The sequence below is a fragment of the Carassius auratus genome, unplaced genomic scaffold, assembly GCF_003368295.1.
Source record: "Carassius auratus strain Wakin unplaced genomic scaffold, ASM336829v1 scaf_tig00039421, whole genome shotgun sequence".
NCBI lineage: Eukaryota > Metazoa > Chordata > Actinopteri > Cypriniformes > Cyprinidae > Carassius > Carassius auratus.
In genome coordinates this window covers 17,867-45,000 of record NW_020526515.1, presented here as the reverse complement: position 1 = coordinate 45,000, position 27,134 = coordinate 17,867, and the positions used below count along the sequence as shown (strand labels likewise).

The window sequence follows — 27,134 nt, the reverse complement described above, 5'->3', positions numbered from 1 at the left end:
ACAAACTATACACAATCCAACACACACACACACATGCACGCACACACACACACACACACACATGCACACACACGCACACACACACACAATTTACTGATTTAATGATTCAGCGACAAAGACAGTGATTAAATTATTTAATATTTCTATATTCAGAACTTATTGTTAAAATATTCAACACATAAAATTGTTATTATGAATTTAAAATGCTTTTATGCAACCTCTGAACCATTAAACATTCTGGAAATATACCTGAATACCACTTTTGTGTTCTTGTGTGTGTGTGTGTGTGTGTGTGTGTGTTTGTGTGTGTGCGTGCATGTGTGTGTGTGAGTGAGTGTGTGTGTGTGCATGTGTGTGTGTGTATGTGTGTGCACGTGAGTGTGCATGCATGTGTGTGTGTGTGTGAGTGTGTGTGTGTGTGTTTGTGTGTGCACGTGAGTGTGCGTGCGTGCATGCGTGTGTGTGTGTGAGTGAGTGAGTGAGTGTGTGTGTGTGTGTGTGTGTGTTTAATGAGAAAGCGCAGGAAAGGGCAGGCCGTGTGGAAGTTTGTTATTTCATTAACTACAGTATATTTATATACACAGCTTTTTATATTCACAGATAACCTTTTGCTAGCAAACCCAGACTTTATTACAGATTAGCGAACCCAAAGGTCAGATTAGCATCAGTCAACATTCAGCTAGCAGCTAGCCGCTCTCGTTGTGTCCTCTTTATGCCAGCGCCTGAAGATCTAACTCTGTTTCAGTTCATGTGAAGTGCATGAAACACAAGCTGTGTTTGCATCCGCTGTTGCTGCATGTTTTTGTCACGGTCGCTTAACATCGACGTTAGCTCTAGCGTATCCGCGCGGCGCTCCGGGGCTCCTGTGGCCCTTCCTGAAAACTGACACAGGGAATTTCTGATGTTTGCCCTTTACGTCCATACATGATTAAACAGCAAACACGAGCATCTTTGTGCTCATCTCTTCTGTTTTCCTCCGCTGGTGGAGAATACTGAGAGAGAAGCTCTGAGATGAAAGAGCTCCTGATGAATCTGGTTATAAACTAAACTCTACACAAATTATACTGTACCATTTTGTTTAGGTAGCTCTCAGTACATTTTCATATATTTCACCTCAAAATCAATTGTGACATTATTTTCATGAAATTTAAAATAAATAAATATACATAAACAAATAAATAAAATGATATAAAAATCTCATTATTGCATTGTAAAAACACAAGTATATATTATTACATTTTTTATTGTAATTAAATTAATGCACATTATAATACAGATTTTCTTAATTTATGTAATTTATGTATTTTAACAAAAATCAAGTATTTGTTCTCAATTATTTTATTTTTTAAAATCTGTCTTATAGTTAAGAGAACCTAGTTCAGAATTGAAGGAGAATAGCTCAACATTGTTATGAAAATAATGTCATGCAAATATAAAAGACTTGCTAAAATATTTGGGGTCAATAAGTTTTTTTTTCCAAGTCTCTTCTGCTCACCAAGGCTGCATTTATTTGATAAAAAAAAAAAAAAAAAAAAAAAAATATATATATATATATATATATATATATATATATATATAATAAACACTGTAAAAAATTATATTATTCTAATGTAAATCATCTGTTTTCTGTGTGAATCTGTGTTAAAGTGTAATGTATTTCTGTGATGCTCCGCTGTATTTTCAGCATCATTCCTCCAGTCTTCAGTGTCACATGATCTTCAGAAATCAGAATAATATGATGATTTACTGCTCAATATTATTATCAAGTTCATATTTTTGTGGAAATTGTGATGTGTTTTATTTTTCAGGATACACAGGTGAACGGAAAGTTCAGAAGAACAGAATTTATCTGAAATAGAAATCTTCTGTAACATTATAAATGACTTTACGGTCACTTTTGTTCAGCTGAATGCATCGCTGATGAATGCATGCAGTATCTGTGTTGTCTGTAGTATGCAGTATGCAGTGATGCAGTGCTCTGTCTCAGTGTGTATCAGGTGGTTGTGGAGGAGGAGCGTCCTCGAAGGGCTCGTGGAGGTGACGTGGAGATCCTGCGCTGTTATCCGCTGCCGGTTCACTATCAGAACGCCAGCGTGCTGAACTCTCAGTACTACTACAGCGCTGAGTTCCCCTCCGCAGGCGTCTCACAGCCGCAGACCTTCACCATCGGAGACAACCGAACCTACGGAGGATACTGGAACGCCCCGCTGCTTCCTCACAAGAGCTACAGCATCTACTATCAGGCCGTCAGCGCCGCCAACGGGGTGCGTTCACTCTGACCAAACACTGAGGAAATAAAACACACTGCTAATTAAATACAAAATAGTGTGTGTGTGTGTGTTATATATATATATATATAGCAGTAAGCCCAGTGAAGCTGACTGAGGATTTCTAACAGCTGAGGGGCGTTGTTATAGCTCTTATAAAATCACTGTAAACCACAGCTTCATGGGGCTTACTGCTTTTATAAAATGTTTATTCCATATACATAGGAAGGTTTCACAAAGACAAAAATAAAGTGTAAAGATATGAATAACAATAGTATTCTTCCACCAAAGAATGTAGCTCCTCAGAATCAGTTGTGATTGTTACAAAGTGGTTGCCGAGCAACACACAGAAGTAAACAAAGGTGAATGTTACTTTGTAGCGTCATTTACAACAGCTTCGAATGTGGCTCAGCCAATCAGAATCAAGGACCAGAACTATCCATTTTTTATATATATATATATATATATATATATATATATATATATATATATATATATATATATATATATATATTTATTTATTTATTTATTTATTTTTTTTTTTTGTTTGTTTTTTTTTACTTCAGTTGTTTGCCAAGGTAACATTTCTCAATTCATTTTAGTTTCTTTATTCACAATAAAATAACCAAAACAAGTTAAATAAAGAAAAAAAAAAATTAAATACATAAATAGCTACTAAAATGACAAAAACAACAAAATTGCCTAACTTTTAACTAAAATAAAAATTAAATGGAAAATATATGCAATAATAACTGATTCGAAATATTACATTTATGCATTTATCCAAAGCAACTTGCAAAAGAGATTTTATTAATACAATTATAACAGTATTTCAAGGACACTAAAATAAACCTGCATTTTTCAGGTCCAGTGAAAACCATTGCAATAATTGACATTTTTGCCACAAGTATATGTCTTATAGCTGACACATATGTCAATATATATATATATATATATATATATATATATATATATATATATATATATATATATATATATATATATATATATATATATATATTATTTTTTTTTATTTTTTTTTTATTTTTTTTTGCAAATCTTTGCATTTTACATTTTATTCATTTAGCAGATGATTTTATTCAAAGCGACTCAAAAATGAATAATACAACAATGATTATTTTGGAATTATAGTTAGTAAATATTCTCATTCACGGACTAGTTTGTAAAAAGTAAAATATATGTAAACATTGGCCATATTATGAAAGGGCTGTGGTGAACACATGCGTGTGCACAAGTAATGTTTGAATCCACTGAGATAATCATATTCAAGATGTCTAATTTTGTCCTATTGATCAGATTTTTTCATGTCTTTAAATTGCATTCAGATTGAGCTCAGTCATATTGACTGATGTGTTTTTCAATGCAGTTATGGATTATTTGGTTGCGTGTAACTACTGTAAGAGCTTAAACAGATGTGTTCAGAATTAGATTCCTAGACCATGTGATCTTGCATTGGCTTATTTACCTGCCAAAACCAGTTTTCACTCACATTTTGGCACTTGTTCACTTGATTTTTGTCTTGTTTTCCAGCACAAACATCTAAACATCCTTGAATCTGGATACATTTACTGGAGAAGCAAAATGATTTCATATCAAAATGAAGTTTATGCTTCGAACAGGAAAATATTTGCCAATGGAGTCCCTTTGAATTAAGCTGATTTTCCGATCACATCGGCAGATGTTTGCCCTTGTTTTAAGCATAACTTCTGATGCGAAGTTATTTTGCTTCTTAATTTATTTTGCAGTGCTGAATGATAATTTCAGATGATATGGGATAGACAGAAGTGATGACAGCGAGAAACGCTGCAGTTAACAGGCAGATAATGACACACGAGTCGATGAGGAAAGTAATTGTGGGTAAGAAAGAGAGAGAAGAGAGTCCCTCGTTCTCAGAAACACACGGAAGAAGCCTTCGGGAGCAGGTGCCGCTCAAAAAACACTTTGAGGATCACAGCCAACTTTCTCGAGGCTTTAGAGTGTCATGCGTGCATTAACTGGCTTTGACTTAATGCATCTCGCTCTCTCACCGTGCTTTTAAAGAAAACCCACTGTTCGGATTGACAGTCGTGCTGCTGTAAAAGGCTGTGGAGGAGCCGGCGGCTGTAATTGATGTCCTAATTGACTGAGGATCTGTGTTTTAGCCTCCTGATGGATACGGACGGGCACTTACCGAGATCTGTCTATTCAAGAGCTGTAATTCATTAAATCAGGCCTTTCAGTGGCGTCGGACGCTGCGTGTGCTGCTAAATGCACATTAGTGTTTGCTTTCTTTATAATAGCGGGACGAGTGTTTGTTTATATTGTCATGAGTGTCGTTCGGCAGGTCAAAGGTCGTCCTTAGGCTCTAATGGACGAGTGGAGGTGGAAGTGTGTGTTTAAATGCCACTGTGCTGTATAAGAGAAGCTGGAGATTACAGAAACACAGAACGAAAGCAAAACTATTCAAAGAATCCTCTTCTTAATGAGAGTTTGTGACTAATTATCTCAAATTCCTTATAACAAGATCCTTTGAGTGCGTAAGATATCAAGACTAGGTTTCAGACAAGGTTGTTGTTTTTGCTTTTTTAATTGGAGTGCATTTTTTTTCTCTTTTTTTAAATACGTAAATCAAGTGAACAAATCTGACACTGGAGTGTGGCAAATTACAAAATAGACAACAAAAAAAAAGTTTTAATATCTGATGCAGTTTTGCTTCTCATGTAAATTTGTCTTTATGTTTTTTTCATGCATTTTTAGATATTCTGTGGAAAACCAAGACAAAAAAAGGTTACATTTAATTAAGGATGTTGCTAGGGAATTGTTACACTGTTGCACTGGTTTTGCACATGTGTTTCTAAGTGGTTACTAATGTGCTGTTTAGAAAGACCTAAACGACTGTTGTAATCTGAACAGATGTATAGATGTGGTTTCAGTCTTTTGAAACGCTGTTTATGTTCAATAACAGTACGCTGGCTTTGATAAACTGACAGAACAGGAGAGCACAGCAGTCAGCAGATTAAAAAGACCAGCAGTAATAAAGCAGAACACAGTGCTTTGCTGTAAGTGTTTGTGTAGCAGAAGACTGATGTCAGACGTTAGTTTGATTACAGGCAGTAAAGAGAGTCGCGCTCCAGGTGCTCGTTCTGAACGCTCACATACAGCATTCAGCTGAAATGCACTTTTAATGCTGCAGCTGCTTAGCAGGCATAGAAAATATATCAGCATATACATCACTGGAGTCATACACGACTAGCAGAATCAGTACTGGACTGTTTTCATTCTGCTGACAAGAGGAAAACATTACTTACTCCTGTAGAAAACACTGGAAATCATCAGTACACGTCACAGATGACTGATGTGCACCACTCGCAATTACTGTTAACAGAGTAATATATGTAATGTAATATAATTATTATCTCAGAAGTCCCAATCACTGAGGTGTGACACAGTGTATCAATCAGTCAATAGCTGTGATTTCTCTAGCACTTTTAAAAACAGCACATGTTGGCCAAAGACCAGTATCATTCAAGATGTTTGAGATTTGTGTATGTATTTTTGTTTTTCAGGAGACCAAGATCGACTGCGTCCGTGTCGCTACCAAAGGTAGGTATACTAATTTATGCAAGCAGGCATTGAAAATGTAATTAATTTGACACGTAACATCGTGCATGTAATCAGCATGACGAAGCAGTGACAGATATCTGACAAACCAAACACTTAGTGTAGCCTGATTCGGCTTCTGAAGCGGTTCACACGCTGCACATGTCCAGTCAATGTTATTAACCTTGTAAATATGCAAATAAGCACCTGGGGTTAATTACTAACTCAGGTTAAAGTAAGAGCAACGTGAGACGAGAGACATGGGATTATAAAAGAGCGTGTGTGAAGACGAAGCTCTGCATGCTGTCAGGTTTTCAGTAACTGCTCGTTTTCTTCTTTCTCCTGTTTGTTTCTCTTCTCTCTCTCTCTCACACACACACACACACACACACTGATTCTCTCTGTCTTTCTGCATGTGTGTGGGTCTTGTTCTTGCAGCTGCTATCTTGGTGACGCAGCTCACCACTCCTTACGTTCGCATCGCTCCGGCCGCTGGAGACAGTCAGCTAACAGGTCAGAAACTCACTCTCTCACTGCATGTGTGTGTGTGGATGAACTGAAGAATCTGTCATACTGACGAGCTCAAAACTATAGACGACAATGCAATGTTAAATATGACATGAGGTACCATCTAATCTAATTTCCAGAACATTGGATAGAACCAAGTTCAACATTCTCATTTGATTTTGGTGACATATTAGAGTTAACACTTTTATCCAAAAGCGACTTACAAATGAGAAGAACAATAGACGCAATCATAACAACAAGGGAGAAACAGTATACATGTGATGTGACTAGTTAGTCTAGCACAATACACATAGCAAGGTTTATTTTAAAATAAATTAGACAAAATGAATAGAATACAATTCAAAAGATAAATGTTCGTTTTAGTTGGTCAGGTGCTGACAAAAAAGATGTGTCTTCAGATGTGTTTTGAAAGTGGCTTAAGCTGCTGGGATTGAGATCAGCAAGTTGTTCCAGCAGCTGGACACAGTCCAGGAAAAGGTCAGTGAGAGTGATTTTGTGCTTCTTGGATGCGCCGCGTGGCATCGTTCACTTGAGCACGCGAACACGCGAGTTTATGAATATTACTGCAGTGCCAGTTGTTGTCTTGTAGGCAAACATCAGTCCTTCATCCAGCTAGAAATGTCTCCCAGAGAGGATGCAATGTGAACAGCTACCGTCAGATGGAATGAAAAGTAGAGTTGAGTGTCATTAACATAGCAGTGATAGGAAAAGACATGCTTCTGAATGACAGATAACATGTAGATGAAGAAGAGAACCGGTCCAAGCACTGAGCCTTGAGGAACCCCACTAGCAAGAAGTTGTGTTTAGAAACATCACCCCTCCAAAACACCCTAAAAAGACCTACCAGAGAGGTAAGATTTGAACCACAGGAGTATGGTTCCAGAGATTCCCATCTCCATGAGGATGGAGAAAAGAAGACGTTTCATGTCTGTAGTTTTCTAAAAGTGCTGGAATTAGAGAGGGTTTTATAAGCAGTGGGGTTATCCGACCCTGATTAAATGCTGAGGTAAATGTACCAGTGTGAAGAGCGGTGTTGATAATGTGAGTGAGTGTGGGTATAACTGAAGAAGAAATGTCCTAAAGGAGGTGTGTGGGGATCAGAACAAGCAGACAGGTAGTAAGATGACTGGAAAGGATGAGTTTGGAAACGTCTTCCTCCGAGTGTGGAGAGAAGGAGAGAGAGAGTGTGCATTTGTTTTTAAGAGAAGAGAAGACAAGGTTTTAAAAAGTGTGCAAGAGTCAGAACAATTATTAATGTTTTATCACTCCATAAATCAGAAAATACTGCCAGACAGACAAAAAAACGAATACATTTTCGCCATGTTTTTATACAATTGAGTATAAATCAGTGTGAATTATATGAACAAACAAACCCCTCAGAATATACATAGGAATAAAACTCTAAGTTTCGGTGTATGCAAGTGATACTAATTTGGAGAAATTTTCAAATGCAGACATTTTATGACGCAAAACAGTGCAGTGCATGAAATGTAGTGTCTTGCCTAAAACCATCTTCTGTATGACATTTGACCTTTGGTTGATCTCAGGTGCGGCGACACACAAACCCAATGCGGTGGAGCCGGAGAAACAGACCGACCACACGGTGAAGATCGCCGGCGTCATCGCAGGAATACTGCTCTTCGTCATCATCTTCCTCGGCGTGGTGCTGCTCATGAAGAAACGGTAAGAACTGAGACACACACACACACACACACACACACACACACACAGTGACCATTTTTACCATGTTTATGGGTGACAGCACCGCCGTTTACCAAAGTTTGGACACATGTGACTCAGTTTATGTTAAGAACTTTTCATCTAAAGACCTCTGCTTAAATGTTTGAAATTAAACTCAAAACACGGTATTTAGGCCTCTATGTATTTGAGTTGCATTTAAATGTTCTATTCATTTTTTTATACAGAATACCTAGGTTTATACATTTAACATAAAATAACTTTCAATGCATAAATTCCCTGGAAATCCACCAGAAAGAAACTCTGTTATTTCAGTGTCCTGTGACTATTATTCTAACCTGGACATTAATATTAATTAAGAATGAGCAGATGTGTCCAAACTTTTGTCTCATCCGTAGTCAGATCAGGACTTGTCTAGAGTTTAACCACAGATATTAATAATACATTTTCCTCCAATTTCCACCTGACCTTTCATCCACATTGCCTATGCAACACTAAATTATTAATCTAATTATGTTGATAAGCATGGTTAAAATGCTGTATACTGGCCTGATAAAGAGCCGTTCTACTGATGACCCTGCATCTCATAAAGACGAGGGAATGTCAGTAGATCCGTGATTGTGTGACTGATGAAAGCTCGTCGTTAGCTGGAGGCTAGTTCACATTAGCTGTTCATGGATCATCCAGAGTCAGTTTCAGCTGCTGTTTGTTGGCTCCAGATTAGCCTTTTGCCCTGCTGAATATAAAACAGCCCAATACAGAAAGCTTTAGAACCACTAAAGTAAATATAATAGCCATTTACTGTCATGATCTTGAACTATATACAGTTTATAGACAGTGAATCTCACACATGTCTATCTGAACAAAATGTGAGCAAACACAGTTTTGTCTGTTGTCATCATCTTAGATATAATTGCAGGTTTTTAATTGCTACTTTCTGGTAATTCTATTTCCATTTATTTATCCTATTTATCAGGGAAAATACACATTAATAATATATGAAATCAATGTAAAATGTCCCTCAGATTTATCCAGGGTTTATAATTTTGATCTGTAATCCCAGGGCAGATTTAAAAAATCTATATTATATATATATATATATATATATATATATATATATATATATATATATATATATATTCCAAACTTTTTTATAGTTTATACAGTTTTCGTTAAACGTATAATTTATTTCAATTTTAGTTTTAGTTATTTTAGTACATCAAGCTGAAATAAAATAAGTAAAAACATTTTTTTTTCAATTAATGTTGATTTTAAATTTAAGGCTGCAACAATTTATACTGAAAATAATCTACAATTATCAATTACCGATTATCAATTCAAGAAAAACAGAGACAGCATTTTTTATAATGGAATAAAATTAATTGTTTTTATTAAAATAATACATTTTAAGAGTTAACAATGTTTGGATTTGTGTCCGATCAATCGAAGAAGATGAATCGATTATCAATATGATTATTAGTTGCAGCCCTATTTTTAAATAATGGAATTTTATTTGTACGGTTTAATTTTAGTTCCAAACTAAAAGATGCAATATTTGCAAGAAATATAAGCTTTGGAAAGGTGTGATTCCTACTGGCACAAATGATAGAAATACTGATGATGTAGTTGTGAAGCATCTGAAACAGAATGTGTTCATTTGCACAGTTACATGAATGTGAATAAAGCAGCGGTTCTCAACTCTTAAATGCAGTCATATAAACATAATATTAATTGAAATGCTATTCAAACACTAAAACATCATTTTGGGGTTTATTTGTATTTTTTAAGAAGCAGAAGAGGTTGAGAAGCGCTGCTCTAGAGTCTTCAGTTCTGTTTCTGTATGTGATGTGCATGGAGAGACGGGTTTACTTCACACACGCGTGTTCAATAATCCCAAACACCGGATTCACCAAATTTCCCTCCCGGAGAGATGAGCGTTGATCACTCCGCAGACATTTTAATCGAATCCCATTCAATATGCTTTAATCAAATGAACGAGCGTGATTGAATCTCTCGCATCTATTTGGTTTAATTTGCTGAATTAGATTAGAACGGAGCGTGTGAGGAGAACACGCTAATTCCTCGTTTAAGGCCGAGCACACGTTCTGGACGCTGGTCATTTACTGCCCAAATGTTTTTATAGTCGTCTAATTACATTCTGAAAAATTGGGAGATGCGTTGAGGAACGTGAATTAATGTTGGTTTTATTGCTAATGTACAGTGATGTGTCTGTCTCTGATTGACCTTTGACATCGTCCTCATAAAGACTTTAAGATTAATGCACATATTAATGCTCACAGAGAGATTCTAGATGCAGAGCAGATACAGCTGTGTTATACACTACCAGTGCAAAGAAAGAAAGAAGTCTCTTCTGTTCAAGACTGCATTTATTTGATTTAAAAATACAGTTAAAAATTTAATATCTATAAGTCATATGTCCCTCTGGTTGGTCATATGGTCAGCGTTCAGGTTTGTGCAGTGACCACCGCACATCTCTCTCTCTCTCTCTCACGAATGCCACCATGTCTGCTTCTGTTCATTTTCAGTCGTTTCGTAACATTAATATTTTTTTACTTTTTCTTTCCTTCCATCTTCATCCCCCTCCACTGCTTAACCCCCTCCACCACTGCACTGGGCAGGAGAACCTATCAGTCCTACACTTACTACCTGTAAGTAAAACACCTTTGTACACTGTTAGTGCCATGCTATGCTCGACCTGCATGACCCTCCGGTTACGATCGGCTCCGGCGCCTCGAGGGTTAACATTCGGCCGTGCATTTCAATCAGAAAGTGTTATCTGTAATTGTTATGATCATGAGGCGTCTTGAAGTTTTAATGTGATTCTCCATCATCTGCTGTCCAATGCCTGTCTGTGAATGCTGTAGCTCGTCCAATCAGAGCCTTGATTTGATTACTGATGATTCATTTATAGCTTTGTAGCTTGTAGATGATTAGAAGAAGCAGTTTACCAAAGGAAACTTCTCCTTGTCTTTCTGTTGCCCAGCTCAGGGAAGGGAATCATGCTTTTCCTTAACCTGAAATTACCCTTCATCTCATAAATCATCATCATCATCATGTTTTATTAATCGCAGTCATCACATGCTTCCGGCGTTTGGCTCCAGTTTTCCTGCATGGTTGGTGTTCGTTGCATGAAGTTGATTGAAGTCCATCAGCCTCATGTCCTGATGTTTTCCTCGTGCTGGTTTTTGTTTGTTTGTTTGTCATGCTGAGCTGTTCGCTTATTTATATGCGTGGGAATTTTGTTCAGACCAGATCCGTTTATTAGAAAATTACTGGAAGCAACTGAAAATACTCCGCGACTGTAAAACATAACATAGGATGCAATCTTGCGATATTTCTCAGCTAGAAAAAAATAGGTTTTGACAGTGGCCTGGACAAAAGAATCAAAGGACATCTGTATATATGTGTGATGTCTGCATACAAATGTTAATGCAGGTCGAGTGATCTCAAAAGGTGGCCTAAAGGTGACAAATAAATGTTAAAAAGTAAAGGACCTAAAACCGACCCCTGAGGGACGCCAGTAGAGACAGAACTAATCTCAGACCTATAACCACCCATAGATACAAATATGGATCAGTCAGTAAAATAAGACCTCAGCCACCTCAAGGCATTCTCAGACACACCAAACACTTGTAGTTAAAAGTTAAATAGTTATCGGTGGAACCGGGCTCCGGTGGAATAAGAATGAAGCAGAGTTGCAGTGTTGGGTTGCTGGTGATTCCCATCGGTGTTTGTGAGAAACACGCATGTAGTGGATTGTGTCGTATAGACCTGTGTTATTGATTTATCACGGCAGTGAGCTGCTGTCAATCATTAGCATCTTCAGAGGTCTTCTCCTCTTGGGTTTGGCCTCATTCTGAGAGAGAGAGAGAGCTCGTCTGATTCATGATTCACTCTCTAAATGATTCCTTCAAAAACTGAGCTGATTCAGTCAGAGATTTTTTCAGCTAAAATAATTAAACACATTCACATGTTAATGGTTCTCTGATGTCATTTAATTGGTCACATGGCATGCAGATAAATAAATCACATATTTTTTGTTTTGTTCATCCAGTCAAGTCAATTATTTATTATAATATTTTTGTATTTTATTTTGTATTTTAATTTTAATGATTTAATTTATTATCAGATTTTCATTAACTATCAATGAATAAAAAATAGGAATATTTGAATTAGTTTTTATTTGTATACTTTCGTTTAATTTTAATTAGCTTTATTTAAAAAAATGGATTTTTATTTAATTTTTTTAAATGCCTATATAGATTTTTTTTATTGTTGTTTTAGTTTCAGTTTTTGTTATTTTAGTACATTTCCTTTGCAACAGGCTTAAATAAAATAAAAATAATAATAAATAAAAAGTAAAAAATAATCATTTATTTGATTTCAGTTAATGCTTATTTAAAGTGAGTTTTTATTTTTATTTATTTGTTTGTTCAGTTAGGGTCACATGGACTATTAGTTAATGTTAATATGAACATCTGTTCATTAATACTAAAGGTTTTGAGTTAATCAGTTCACGCTGAGGTTAAACTCTTTTAAATCTCTATCCTAGTCTTAATCTTTGTGGAGTTGCTGTATTAAAGTGTGGGATTGTTTGGTGTGTTCTGATTCTGTATTGTCTCTGGTTTAATTGTAGTTTAGTGTCGTGTCGTGTGTCTTTAGTCTCTGTTGGCTCTCGCTCATGTGCTGATCCCAGACCAGCGGCGCACCACGCATCCCACAATTCCCCACTGTTCCTCGTGTCCGAGCGGATCTAATGAAGACACGTGTGCTGCGGGACGCTCGTGTTAAACGCCTACAACAGCAGCGCTTGTGTGTGAGAACACAATTCCCAGCATGCCGTGCAGTTTCATCTGCGGTGTGCGTTACACTTTGAAGGATCCTGCGTCTGCTGGACACAATCAATGAAAACACACACACACACACACTGTCACACACGCACACACACACTCACACACACACACACACTCACACACACACTATCACACACTCACTATATTCCATTGAATCATTCTAGTTTTCTGTACCTGAATTGTTGTTTCATTTGTATCTTTTTCCTGTTTATTTATTTGTGCGATGTACACGATTTCAAACCAGGTCCTCAGGTGAGCCCTGCAAAAACCCCAGCCTACATTTAAGCTCATTTAACCTGTGTTTTAGAAATAAAAAGCACAACATTTAAAAGTAACATTTTAATTCAACTCTTCTCTGTGATTCTGGAAGAAACAGCCCAACGTAATGACCCAGCTACACTGTGCTGTTTCAGTCTCTCTTCATTACTCACAACATCGATTCTTGGTAACGATTTGTGAAATTTACCAGTGATTTCTGAGTGTAAACTGTTTAGTGTGGGAGCAGAATCTAAGTCTGTCTGCTGAGTGGAGATTGGGTTTTCACTCAGATGTTCTGAACTTTGTCCTGATGGAATATGGCGTGTTGTTTAGCGAGGCTAATCTCATGGCGGTGTAAGCCGTTCGCTCTGCTCATCACTCATGTCTTCTGCTGATCTCCAAGCTTTAATGGAGTTTGTAGTTTGTAGAAACTTGCTGCATCTGCTTACTTTGTGGCTTGGCTCCGTTTCCAAAATCTCATTGGAAATTACCTGCGGATCCACTTTGGGAAGTCGAGCCTCAGGCGAGGAACCACACGCTAATTTCCCTCCCACGGATTGGCTGAGTACTTTGGCCTCATTTGCATTTGCGGATCGTTAGCAGATGAAGGCAGGTTAACTGAATTAAAGCAGAACTCCATTATTCTCTAACATCTGCTCTGGTGTGGAGATGTGGACGTGCGTGTTGGAGGACACACGTGTGCGGCTGTAATCACGGAGCGCCGGCGCTCCTCTAGGATCTTGGTGGGGCATTGATTAGAATTATTTCAGGGTTTAATTGGGAGGGTGACTCCGGCATCTTAATCAGGCCCTGCTCATTTAAATTAGCTTCTTTTGATTAGTTTAATGGGCGACCACCTTGAGTGTTTCTTCAGAACTGCTCTTTGCTCGCTAAAACACATTTGTCGAACTCTCGACCTGTTCCTCATTTACAAAGTTAAAGGCATTTTGTGTTCAGAACCAAATACTTGCACCGTTTTAAATGCTGTTTGAATGCATGCATGCAGGATGAAACTATAAACTTTTCAAACTGTGCATTATTATAGTATAGCCGCTTTAACTCAGTGCATTCAGTGTCAAATATTACGGAGCCAAACCAGAGTTATTATAGTTAACTAAAATTAAAACATTTTAAAAAGTTACTTAAAATAAATGTTAAATGAAAAAATTAGTATTACACAAGGTTTTATATATATAGATATGTATACTGAAAATATGATAATTTATTTTGATATACTAAAATAAACATGCTAATCATGGTAGTAGCATGCTATTAACCTGCTAATTATGCTAATGACATGCTAGTATCATGCTAACGACATGCTGGTAATCATGCTAACGACATGCTAGTCACTTGTTAATCATGCTAGCGACATGCTAGTCACTTGTTAATAATGCAAGTAACATGCTAGTAACATGCTTATCATGCTAGAATGACGCTAGTCACTTGTTTATTATGCTAATGACATGTTAGTATCATGCTAGCGACATGCTAGTAACTTGGTAATCATGCTATCAACACACTAGTCACTTGTTAATCATGCTAGGAACACGCTAGTCACTTGCTAATCATGCTAGCGACATGCTAATCACTTGCTAATCATGTTAAGAAAATGCTAGTAACATGCTAAGTGTGTTAGAAACATGCTATCAACATACATGCTAGTCACCTGTAAATAATGCTAGTAACATGCTAGCGACATGCTAGTAACTTGGTTATCATCCTAGCGACATGCTAGTCACTTGCTAATCATGCTAGCAACATGCTAGTCACTTGTTAATCATGCTAGGAAAATGCTAGTAACATGCTAATCATGCTAGAAACATGCTAGTGACATGTTTGTAAGTTATAAGTTGTACACTTTTCAAACCTTTTCAAACTCTCTGGTCAGGCAACAACAACTTAAAACTTTTCAGGCTAGGCTTTCTCAAGCCAACCTAAAGTTTGTCTTAACAAACTTTTTTGTCTAGTTTATTTTGATAAACTTAAATTTGTAACTTAAATGAACTTTTACTGAAATAAAACAAAATAAAACACAAAGTTATAATTTCAAGTAGTTTCCAATGCAACATCTCATTTTGAGTTAAAATAACTAAATTCAGAACTGAAATAAAATTTCTAAAAATTATACAGTCCAAAAAGAAAAAACAATATCACACATAAAAATGACTAAAACTTGTTGAAATAGATAAAGTATTTATTGTATATGGTATAAGTGGTTTATAGATAAATAAAAACTAAAAGTATCCCAGTGATACTAAAACTGAAATAAAAATAAACATAAAACACAACAAAACTGTAATACTTTAAAATAAAAGACATTAAAATAAAATGAAACAAAAAAAAACATTGCATTGTGGGAAACAGTGTTACAAATTCCCACACAGTGTTCAAGCTGCATACAGGTCGTGTGTCACTTTTTATCACATCTCTAATGCTGTTATTTTATCTTTGATTGGCAGGAAGCTGGCGAAGAAGCGCAAGGAGACTCTGAGCAGCACGAGACAGGAGATGACCGTGATGGTGAACTCAATGGACAAGAGCTACACGGAGCAGGGAACCAACTGTGATGAAGCGCTTTCATTCATGGACACACACAACCTCAACGGACGCTGTGAGGGAAACACAGACACACACACACACACACACTCATTGTGATAAAGCAGCTGTCACAAACACTTGTCCTCACAGACGCTTCTGACGGATCTGACTGAGAGCGCTTTAATCGCAGACGCAGACACACAGACGCATGCTCTCCTGCAGACACGTCCTCAGATCGCCGTCTCTGCACACACACACACACACACACACACACACACACAACAGAAACACGTGTTGCTGACAGCTGCACATCCATCGCAGAACACAAAGGGATACACTGTGTGCCAGTGTTATTTCAGCATTAGCTTTATATAAAAACATTCATTAAATTGTTTATTTCATATTTTGTTAAGTGATTTTATCATTTTTAATAGTTTTTTTATGCTACTATTTCAGAATTTATCTTAGTTTACTTTAGTTTATTTGTTTAGTTTTTATTCATTTCTATTTAGTCATTTTAGTACTTCAACTTAATTATTTCCAGGCAATGGTTTTAATTATTGTTTAGTTTACTTATTTATTGCTAATTAGTACTGGGCATTGATTAATCATGATTAATCGTGATTAATCGCATCCAAAATAACAGTTTTTTTTTTTGTTTACTTAACATATGTTTGTGTACTGTGTACATTTATTATGCATATATAAATACAGCACTAATAATATTTAAATATTTCAAATATGGACTTTTTGTCGAGATAATAGATGGTTTTAGTTCCAGCACTAGTATTGTGTGTTTGTAAAGTGTTTTCTGTGCTGTTTGTCTCTGTGAAGCCGGATCTTCTCCGTGTTCTCTGACGGTGAAGACGAACACGCTGAGCAGCAGCATCCCAAACACGTATTACCCAGGTAACACACACTCCACACGCGTGTACATGCGGCACAAATCAAGAAATAATTTTTCTGTTTGTTTATAAAAACAAGTCATTTAATCATGATTATAGTAGAAACAGTGAAGGAAATATCTTCTGACTCTGGTCACTGAGCTGGACAGTAGATCTTTGAGATAGAGCTCAGTTAGAGCTGTTCATTGAGACGGACTGATGGTTTGTGTGTTTCTCTGTGTGTGTGTGTGTGTGTGTGTGTGTGTGTGTTTCTCTCTCTCTCCAGACCCCTTCGTCCCCACAGCGATCTTAGGTGAGTCTCGTCTGTGTTCCTCCACATCATGTTGGTTTGATTTGGGTTGTTTTACAGCTTCTCATCAGCTCACCCGTCTGTCTGTCTGTCTGTCGCTTCTCTTCCTTTGGCTTCCACCTTCACTCCATCCCATCTGTGATGTCACTTCCTGTCTGACATCTCATTTGCATGCACAGACATGTGGACCGGATGTGGAGGAGTGGATGGATGATGCTGTAGCTGCAGTGATGTTAGTAAATCAATCCCCTGAATTCAGTCGGATTACACGTTTGAAGCCACGTTTGAAAACTCTAAAAAAAGCATTAACATTTATAAATCAATAAGTTTTATCAAATTTGTATTAATTAAATTAAAATTATTATTTAATTAAATGTATTATTATTATTATTATTATTATTATTATTATTATACACATAACATTATTATTTAAATTATTTATATTCTTTTAATTATTTATATTATTTTATTCAAATGTGTATTCAAATAATATATTGTGTTAATTACTATTAATGCGTTTATTTTGTTTTTAATGTAAGTAATATTATTATTATTAATAATATATATATATTAATCAAGTCAAATAATTAATCAATAAATTCATAATAAATATTGTTTAATAATAATATATTAATATATTTTTTTTTTTTTTTTTTTTTTTTTTTTTGTTTGCTATGAAAGCTGTTTTTGTGAACACCAAGATACTTAGGAGTGCAAATTTAAAAGTTTTAGGGTTTCTTAAAGTGTGGCGGACGATGATGATGTTACATTAGACTTGAAGAACTGATAAATGCAATAAAAGCACCTGGCGGATGTAAGTGTAAATGCATCCCTCTGTGGTTCTTCTGGTCAGTGCGGTTCCACTGATGCGGTTCATGAGCGAATGCTTTTCTGTGTAAATGTGGAGACGGTTCTGCCGGTGTCGATTTTCCCCTTGGGATGTTTTTGTGTAGTTTATGGAGGAGGACGGCTGGATCAGCGTTTCTGTTTTGTTCTCTACATCCACTCCGGTGTTTCTTTGCTTCTCTGCTATTCTCTCTAATGTTTCTTCTGCCTTTAGCAGCTCTTTCTGACCTACTTGTTTTTATTTTTCTTATTTTGCGGCTGTTTATTGGTTTGTTCTAAGATAAAATAGAATAATAAAGGAGGTTTTGTCTCATTTTCACGGCACCTCTACACCGCATTTATCTAAAGCGCTCCATACCCCAGAGTCGGCCCTCGCAAGGCCTGAGAATTTAATTGAAACATAATGTAATGAAAAATAAGAGCTCAGAGCGATGTATTAAATATGAATGACTCTAGGCTAACGGCACGTGTAAACGATCGCTCGAGCGGGAACAGGTTTACATTACACAATAAAACGGGGGAAAAACAGCAAAGCTTTACCTCCGGCACACAAGGGTTTATGGAGCAGGGAAGATGATGCTGATGTTCAACATGAGCAGAAGCACAATCAACTCAGCTGCTGCTTCAGCACTTCTCAACCGCTTATGCCTTAGGATGTAGATTTTACACTGGACATCAAGTATCTATTGTTCAAATGTCTTCAAATCAAGCACTGCCATTTCTTTGTTTGTTTGTTGCATTTATTATATTTAATATATTTAGCATTTTTGCTATTTAGCATTTTTGCTATTAATACATATTTGCATTTTTCTATTTTATTATTATTATTATTATAATGTTTATCAAAATTTTTATAAGTTTTATTTATAACTAATTATTTATTATTATTTGAATTGTAATTAATAATTTAATGCATTAATAATATTTCATTTTTTTAAATAATTTTATTCATTATTTTTAAATGTTTCATTTTATTTATTTATTTGCTGTAATTCTAATTTATAATTAAATGCATTTATTGTATTTCTATTTGTTTGAGTATCATCATTTTCTAGAGTTAAATTTTTATATGTTTAATATTTAGGATTTTATTATCATTTTTATAAATGTTTAATATAGTTTTTTTTTGTTTTTCAATTTATAGCAATAATAAAATTATTTATTTATGTAGTTAGTTATTTTTATTATATTTTTAATTATCTTCATTTTAAATTTATTGTCTTGAAGCCAGTAATACAATGCACAAAGCACATTGAGTTCAGCAAATATCATCTTAATCCCCATTAAAGTTGTATTTTTGTTTATCATTTTTAAGGGTGAGGTCATGTAATTTGACAAATGATTGGTCTCCGTGTGACCTTTGACCTCAGCACACTCAATCGAGGCAGCTGCTCTGTAGATCTCCATGAAGCGACTGCAATGTTCATCAGTTTTATTTGCATTTCTTCTTTTGTTTTGAAACCCATTTTTCTCCTTCATTGTGATTTGAGTCCCATAACACCCGGATCCCCGATCGCCCTGCGACTGATCAGAGCTCTGCTAGTTCTCTTTGGTGTATTTGTTGCTTATACCCTGTCTCCTCTCTCTCTTCTCTCTGGCTGTCTCTCGCTCTCTCTCTGTCTCTCGTTTAACCTCTAATGTATCTGCTTAAAAAGTCCCCATTAATGGTAAGTTCATCAGCGTGACAGAGGTTGTGTGTTTCATTAGTGTCCCATTCCTCTCCCTCCATTGGCTTTACAGCATCACTAGTCCACCTCATCTTCATCATCATCCTCCTCCCGTGTTCATCTTCATCGTGTTTCTGCTCTTTGATTTGGCTTGTTGTGCTTTGGCCCGTGTGGCTCTGAACATCCATCATCACACGCTCGATTATCCGCTCATGCTTTGCTGTTGATTGACAGCACCCAGGCCTCATGGCAGATCTCAGATCAGGGTGAAACAGACAGACAGGCCGATTCTAGTTGTGTTTCTTTGAAGTTTTATCACGTGATATTTCACAAAGGAATGAACGAGCGGGGCAGTCAATCGATTCCCTCCCTCCACATCCACTCATCCACCCTTCCTGCAACGTCGTGTCATGATCATCCATCGCCAATGAATGGGAAACCAATCAAGCGCTTTCTTTTACACTGATTGATTAACTGAAAAAATTCAGGCAATTAAGGCAAAGACACTACAGGAGAAACATTGCACTGCTCAAAACACACAAGCGTTTACATTATTGCACTTTATCTATTGTCATCTGTAGATTTTAGTTACAATACATATATTTAAAAGTTTTAATCTCCACTTCACCTGCTCTAACATTCACCAAAACTTAGAGTTTTATTCCTCTCTATATTCTGAAGATTTTTCCTGAGGGGTTTGTTCATATATCATTCACACTGATTAATACAACAATTTACTCCTAAAAACATGGTAAAAATTCACATTTTTAAAGACAATTAGCTTGTTTCTCCACTGCAGCAGCACTTATATTCACCAAAACTTAGGGTTTTATTTATATCTACATTCTGAAGGTTTTTACCAAGGGGTTTGTTCATATATTATTCACACTGATTAATACAACAATTTACTCCTAAAAACGTGGTAAAATGCACATTTTTAAAGGCAATTAGCTTGTTTCTCCACTGCAGCAGCACTTACATTCACCAAAACTTAGAGTTTTATTCCTCTCTATATTCTGAAGATTTTTCCTGAGGGGTTTGTTCATATATCATTCACACTGATTAATATAACAATTTACTCCTAAAAACGTGGTAAAAATGCACATTTTTAAAGACAGTTAGCTTGTTTCTCCACTGCAGCAGCACTTACATTCACCAAAACTTAGGGTTTTATTTATATCTACATTCTGAAGGTTTTTACCAAGGGGTTTGTTCATATATCATTCACAATGATTTATATATCATTTTAGTCCTAAAAACAAGGTAAAAATGCATATCTTTAAAGACGGTGTGGTTTTATCTCCACTTCAGTAATACTTGCACATTCCAAAACTTAGAGTTTTATTAATATCTTTATTCTCAAGGTTTTTACTGAGGGGTTTGTTCATTATTATTCACCCTGAGTTATACAACATTTCAGTCCTAAAAACAAGGTAGAAATGCATATCTTTAACGTTGGTGAGGTTTTATCTCCACTTCAGTAACATTTGCACATTCCAAAACTTAGAGTTTTATTTCTATCTATATTCTAAGGGGTTTTAGTGAGGGGGTTTGTTTATTTACCAATTACACTGATTTATACAACATTTAATTCCTAAAAAACATGGCTGAGAAATCCAAAAATCATTTGAGATAAAAAAAACTTTATCTCTATTAAGTCAACCAAATCAAACAATAATTTTCATCCTGGCTTTATCTATTGTTCAGATTTATGTTCTGGAAATGTATGCAAATTAAAGAATATAAAATAATAATAACATCATAAAATAAAAACTACAACAACAAAAAACAATATTGGAACTAACAAAAATTTGAAAGCACTACAAAATTACAAAAACTTTAAAGTTACCATGAAAGCAGAAAAAATTAAAATTAATTCTGATTCAAAATACTACCAAAAACTATACAAGTATCTCTTAAAAAAATAATGCCTTAAAAACAATGCTTTGGTGATAATTATTAACTACATTTCTGTCCTTTTCACCTGAAGTGTCTTGCCTTACTTATACAAAAAGAAAAGTTTATCCAAAAATGTACATTTTGTCTTTATTTGCTTACTCTCATGTTGTTCCAAACCTCAAAGATGTTAATTTTCTGTTATGTTTCTGGATTTACACTGAATAACTGCTTAAATTTCAGTCTGTCTCTTACATAGAGCATCATATCCCTGCTGAAAAAAAGGGCTAAAACCATTCTAAGCTGGTTGGCTGGTTTAGCAGGCTGGTGGGTTGGAGGATTGGAAGACCAGCTTAAGCCAGCTACATCCAGTTTAGGCTGAGTTTCAGAGGCTAGGGTTATATGAATTATTTTTTTTTTCACATAATTTTTTTTTATAAATAAAACTATATAAACATATTGATTATTTCAAAAATTTGTATTATATATATACATATATATATATATATATAATATTTGTATATTATTAGTTTTCATATTATAATATTATATTATGTATTTATATTATTAACATAATTTCATATTGAAATCACAGCATGCAGGTTTGGAATAATGTGAGTCTGAATAAATAATGGCGCATTTTTATTTTTAGTAAAGTATTCTTTTGATTATTGATTTTGTACATTTAAATTTGTTAGGGTCTGTTTGCGAAGTCATGTGACTGAAGTCACTGTAAAAGGAAGCATAAGTGTTACTGTAAGCATGACTTGTTTCACCGCCACAATGTCATTGCATATATTTTCTGTCCTGTGTTGCAGACGAGACTCAAACCCTGACCAGTGACACCAGCAGCCTTGTGCAGTCTCACACGCACACACACTCTTCACACACACACTCGCTGTGCAAGCGCGAGGCTGTGGACGTGCCGTACCAGACGGGCCAGCTGCATCCCGCCATCCGTGTGGCCGACCTTCTGCAGCACATCACGCAGATGAAATGCGCCGAGGGCTACGGCTTCAAAGAGGAGTATGAGGTAAGAGCTCATCGATCCTGTCATCCACACTGCCGCTCATTCCTGATGATGTCATTCATCATGATGATGATGGTGAAGATGAGTGTGTTTCTCTTTGTTTTGTTGAGTCAGTTTGTTAGTCTGAGAGTGTGTTCACATCAGCTGCTGCTGCACAAGAGTCACACATATTTACTGCACGTTTTCCAAATGGGGACATTCTATAGACTGTACTGTAACCAAATCATTTTTACATATCTTATTTTTCTGTAATTTTTACAGTTCAGGACATACTCAATTTAGCTCACGTCTATTTGTCTCCAAAATATGGTTAAATCTGCGCACACACACACACACACAGTACTGCAGTAATGCAGCATGATTGACACTATATCAGTTACTCTCAACCAGGGGCCGGGGCCCACAATGAGGTCTCCTATATTAATATATTTTATTTATAGAATTTATTTTATTTACATTCAAGAATGTAATTTTTTAACCTTTTGGAATCAAAATATGAGTCATGGTTAAAATTAAAGAATTAAAAATTAAATTCAGTTCCATCTAAAATCTATGCTAAAACATATATTTCTTTTTAAAACATTTCCCCTTCTATAACTTTTTTTGTTCATGAAAGCATGTCTTTAAACCTATGGAATCACAAAATGAATCATGGTTAAAATAATAAAGTAATCCAATTTTTAAAATATAACTTTATTAAAAAGCAGAGAGCGAGAGAGAGAGAGAGAGAGAGAGAGAGAGAGAGTAAAATTCTTAAAATGTTTGTAGTTACAAAATAAAAAAAATCTAAGTTTATAAAAATGCTAAGAGAACACGATCAATGTGTATTTTTTTTGTCCCCCTTAATAACTGTTTTTTAAGAATGTAAAGTTCCTGAAACATCTAGAATCACAAAATCATGGTAAAAAATAAATAAATAAAATAAAACCTTACAGAAGAAACACTGCTGGTGATATATTAGCATATATATAAGAGAGCTTTCATGTATTGTGTGGGACAGGGTCAAAGAGGTTGAGAAGCACTGATCTTCATCATCATCCTCATTCACTCCTGTCACGTCTCTCCTGGTTCTCCCATCACCTCCTCTCTCTTGTCTCCCCTGGTTCTCCCATCTCCTCCTCTCTTGTCTCTCCTGGTCCTCCCATCCCCTCCTCTCTCGTCTCTCCTGGTTCTCCCATCCCCTCCTCTCTCGTCTCCCCTGGTTCTCCCATCACCTACTTTCTCATCTCCCCTGGCTCTCCCATCACCTCCTCTCTCGTCTTCCCTGGTTCTCCCATCGCCTCCTCTCTTCTCTCCCCTGGTTCTCCCATCGCCTCCTCTCTCGTCTCTCCTGGTTCTCCCATCGCCTCCTCTCTCGTCTCCCCTGGTTCTCCCATCGCCTCTTCTCTCGTCTCTCCTGATTCTCCCATCACCTCCTCTCTCTTCTCCCCTGGTTCTCCCATGACCTCCTCTCTCATCTCCCCTGGTCCTCCCATCACCTCCTCTCACCTGGTCCTCCCATCCCCTACTCTCTCATCTCCCCTGGTTCTCCCATCACCTCCTCTCTCGTCTCCCCTGGTTCTCCCATCGCCTCCTCTCTTCTCTCCCCTGGTTCTCCCATCGCCTCCTCTCTCGTCTCTCCTGGTTCTCCCATCGCCGCCTCTCTCGTCTCCCCTGGTTCTCCCATCACCTCCTGTCTTCTGGGTCTCCCATCGCCTCCTCTCACATCTGCCCTGGTTCTCCCATCACCTCCTCTCAACATCTCCCCTGGTTCTCCCATCGCCTCCTCAAACGTCTCCCCTGGTTCTCCCATCGCCTCCTCAAACGTCTCCCCTGGTTCTCCCATCACCTCCTCTCACATCTCCCCTGGTTTTCCCATCGCCCCCTCTCACATCTCCCCTGTTTCTCCCATCGCCTCCTCTCTCGTCTCCCCTGGTTCTCCCATCGCCTCCTCTCTCATCTCCCCTGGTTCTCCCATCGGCTCCTCCCTCGTCACCCCTGCTCTCACATCTCCACTGGTTCTCCCATCGCCTCCTCTCACATCTCCCCTGGTTCTCCCATCGCCTCCTCTCTCATCTCCCCTGGTTCTCCCATCACCTCCTCTCACATCTCCCCTGGTTCTCCCATCGCCTCCTCTCACATCTCCCCTGGTTCTCCCATCGCCTCCTCTCTCGTCTCTCCTGTTTCTCCCATCGCCTCCTCTCTCGTCTCCCCTGGTTCTCCCATCGCCTCCTCTCTCATCTCCCCTGGTTCTCCCATCGGCTCCTCCCTCGTCACCCCTGCTCTCACATCTCCACTGGTTCTCCCATCGCCTCCTCTCACATCTCCCCTGGTTCTCCCATCGCCTCCTCTCTCATCTCCCCTGGTTCTCCCATCACCTCCTCTCACATCTCCCCTGGTTCTCCCATCGCCTCCTCTCACATCTCCCCTGGTTCTCCCATCGCCTCCTCTCTCGTCTCCCCTGGTTCTCCCATCACCTCCTCTCACCTGGTCCTCCCATCCCATCACCTCCTCTCTCATCTCCCCTGTTTCTCCCATCGCCTCCTCTCTCGTCTCCCCTGGTTCTCCCATCGCCTCCTCTCTCATCTCCCCTGGTTCTCCCATCGGCTCCTCCCTCGTCACCCCTGCTCTCACATCTCCACTGGTTCTCCCATCGCCTCCTCTCACATCTCCCCTGGTTCTCCCATCGCCTCCTCTCTCATCTCCCCTGGTTCTCCCATCACCTCCTCTCTCATCTCCCCTGGTTCTCCCATCACCTCCTCTCACATCTCCCCTGGTTCTCCCATCACCTCCTCTCCTATCCTCCATCTCCAGTCATGTTCTATCTGCTGTATTATAGATGAAGATGTCAGGCACACAGTGACAAAAACACACCTGGCCTTTGTGAAGCCTCCAGGGTTCATATAATGACTTGTGTGTGTGTGTGTGTGTGTGTGTCTGTGTGTGTGTGTGTGTGTGTGTGTGTGTGCGCGTGCGTGCGTGCATGCATGTGTGTGTGTGTATGCGTGCATGCGTGTGTGTGTGTGTGTGTGTGTGTGTGTGTGGATTGTGTTATTGTTGACTTACACACTGTGTCTCTCTCTTCTGGTTCTGTTGGTTCTCTTTGGAGCAGATCAATGAGGTAAGATCAAACTTCGTTTGGTTCTTTTGTAACTGAGAGACACTGATGATGATGATGTTGATAATGAAGACTGTGATTTGTGTGAAAGCATTTGATGGACATATCCGAACATGGCTGGACTGTGTTTGTGTGTGTGTGTGTGTGTTTTCATCTGCTCACCTCCCTTCACAAATTATGAGAGATTCTAAGGCTCTTCATTTTGCTAAAATCACGTTCATTCCTCTGCACAAACTCAGAGTGGTGATTACTGACGGCTATTAAGCGTCTGAATTGACCTTTTGACCCCGAGACTCCCATCATCCAAAACAATATCTCAAGAGAAAGTTTTACTTTCAAGACATTTTTAGTTTTTTTTCCAGGAGTTTTAAGAGCTGAATGTTCTGCAGTGTTCCTGCTGTTTTTAACCTGTCAGTCTGCAAAATTTTCCAGTCAGTCTTGATTTACTGGATCAGGGTTTTTACAAACACTTTTAATTGCAATTTCTATCCAATAAAATACCTTAGCATGTGGAATAACTTGGAAAATGTATATTTGTAAAAAATTATTTATATTCAGTTTAGGATTTTTTTTTATTTCCATGACTTTTTCTCATACTGTTTATCCAGGTTCCCCAAGAATCCTGTTTCTTCAATGAAAAATATAGTGCGATTGTTGAGGGTTTTAATTAATATAAGAAGTGCCTTGATTTTTAATTGTTTTCGCTTATATTTAAAAGCTTGTTTTGTTTGAAATAATTTGAAATCAGTTTCAGTTGAAACTTCTGGAATCACAAAATTTAATTAAATTAACTTAAATTAACAACTTTAAAGTGAATTAGATTAAATTAACACAAGATAAAGTTGCAATTTGAACTTATATTTCTTTTTTAAGAATGTACAATTCTTGAAGCATCTGAAATCACAAAATTAATCATGGTTAATAAAATTATAAAATATATAAATTTATGATGTTCTTAATCTTAAAATGGTCATATATTAGTGATTTGTTATGGGATATGTTGGACTCTTATAGAAATAGGTTAAAGTGTATAAAGTGTAGTCTCACAGGAGTTTTCTGATTGAACATTTTGGTCTGTGATGTTTTTCAAGATCTTCAGCTTCAGCATTTTTTTTTTTTTTGAATCATAAATCCAGCAGTTGAACGATTGAAAAATGAAAATAAAACACATAAAGTGATGAAGTTGAGGTTCTAAAGTGCCAATCATGCTGATGATCTGGGTTAGATGTGAGCGATCATTAGTTAAGTTTTCTGGCATGAATTAATGATGGGAATGCAGATGAATCATTGGTCTCTGAGGAGTCACATGGTCAAAGCAAGTGTCGTCATTCATCTGCTCGAATCGATGTCAAACTGCTCTTCATCTTCATAACATTAAATAACCGTTTGATTCCAAAGAGAAGAACAAAGGAGCTCGTCTCATTAGGAGATCTTTCCATTGTGTTCTGAATATTAAAGTTATAGAGGGAGAAAAACAACTAGATCTGTAGAACGTTTCCATTCAGTAAAACACAGTCTGAGCACACAGATGAACATTAATTCTTCATGTTGATGCTCGATTATAATCAAATGTTGAAAAAAAAAACATATAGTTGCCAAGGCAACATTCCCCATAAATGAAAATAAATGAAAATTAAT

At 37.1% G+C, this 27,134-nt stretch overlaps 1 protein-coding gene across 1 annotated transcript in view; it reads left to right on the top strand.

The window, feature by feature from the left end:
• LOC113083913 (receptor-type tyrosine-protein phosphatase mu) overlaps positions 1-22,651 on the top strand; it is a 122,502-nt gene extending 99,851 nt beyond the window's left edge. Inside the window, exons 12-21 of the mRNA XM_026254736.1 lie at positions 1,988-2,264; positions 5,834-5,870; positions 6,306-6,380; positions 7,943-8,078; positions 10,733-10,762; positions 15,688-15,839; positions 16,601-16,675; positions 16,937-16,963; positions 19,462-19,473; positions 22,188-22,651. Of these exons, the coding sequence (XP_026110521.1) occupies positions 1,988-2,264; positions 5,834-5,870; positions 6,306-6,380; positions 7,943-8,078; positions 10,733-10,762; positions 15,688-15,839; positions 16,601-16,675; positions 16,937-16,963; positions 19,462-19,473; positions 22,188-22,651 (1,285 nt within the window). The remainder of the gene's footprint in view (positions 1-1,987; positions 2,265-5,833; positions 5,871-6,305; positions 6,381-7,942; positions 8,079-10,732; positions 10,763-15,687; positions 15,840-16,600; positions 16,676-16,936; positions 16,964-19,461; positions 19,474-22,187) is intronic.
• The last annotated feature ends 4,483 nt before the right edge of the window (positions 22,652-27,134 follow it).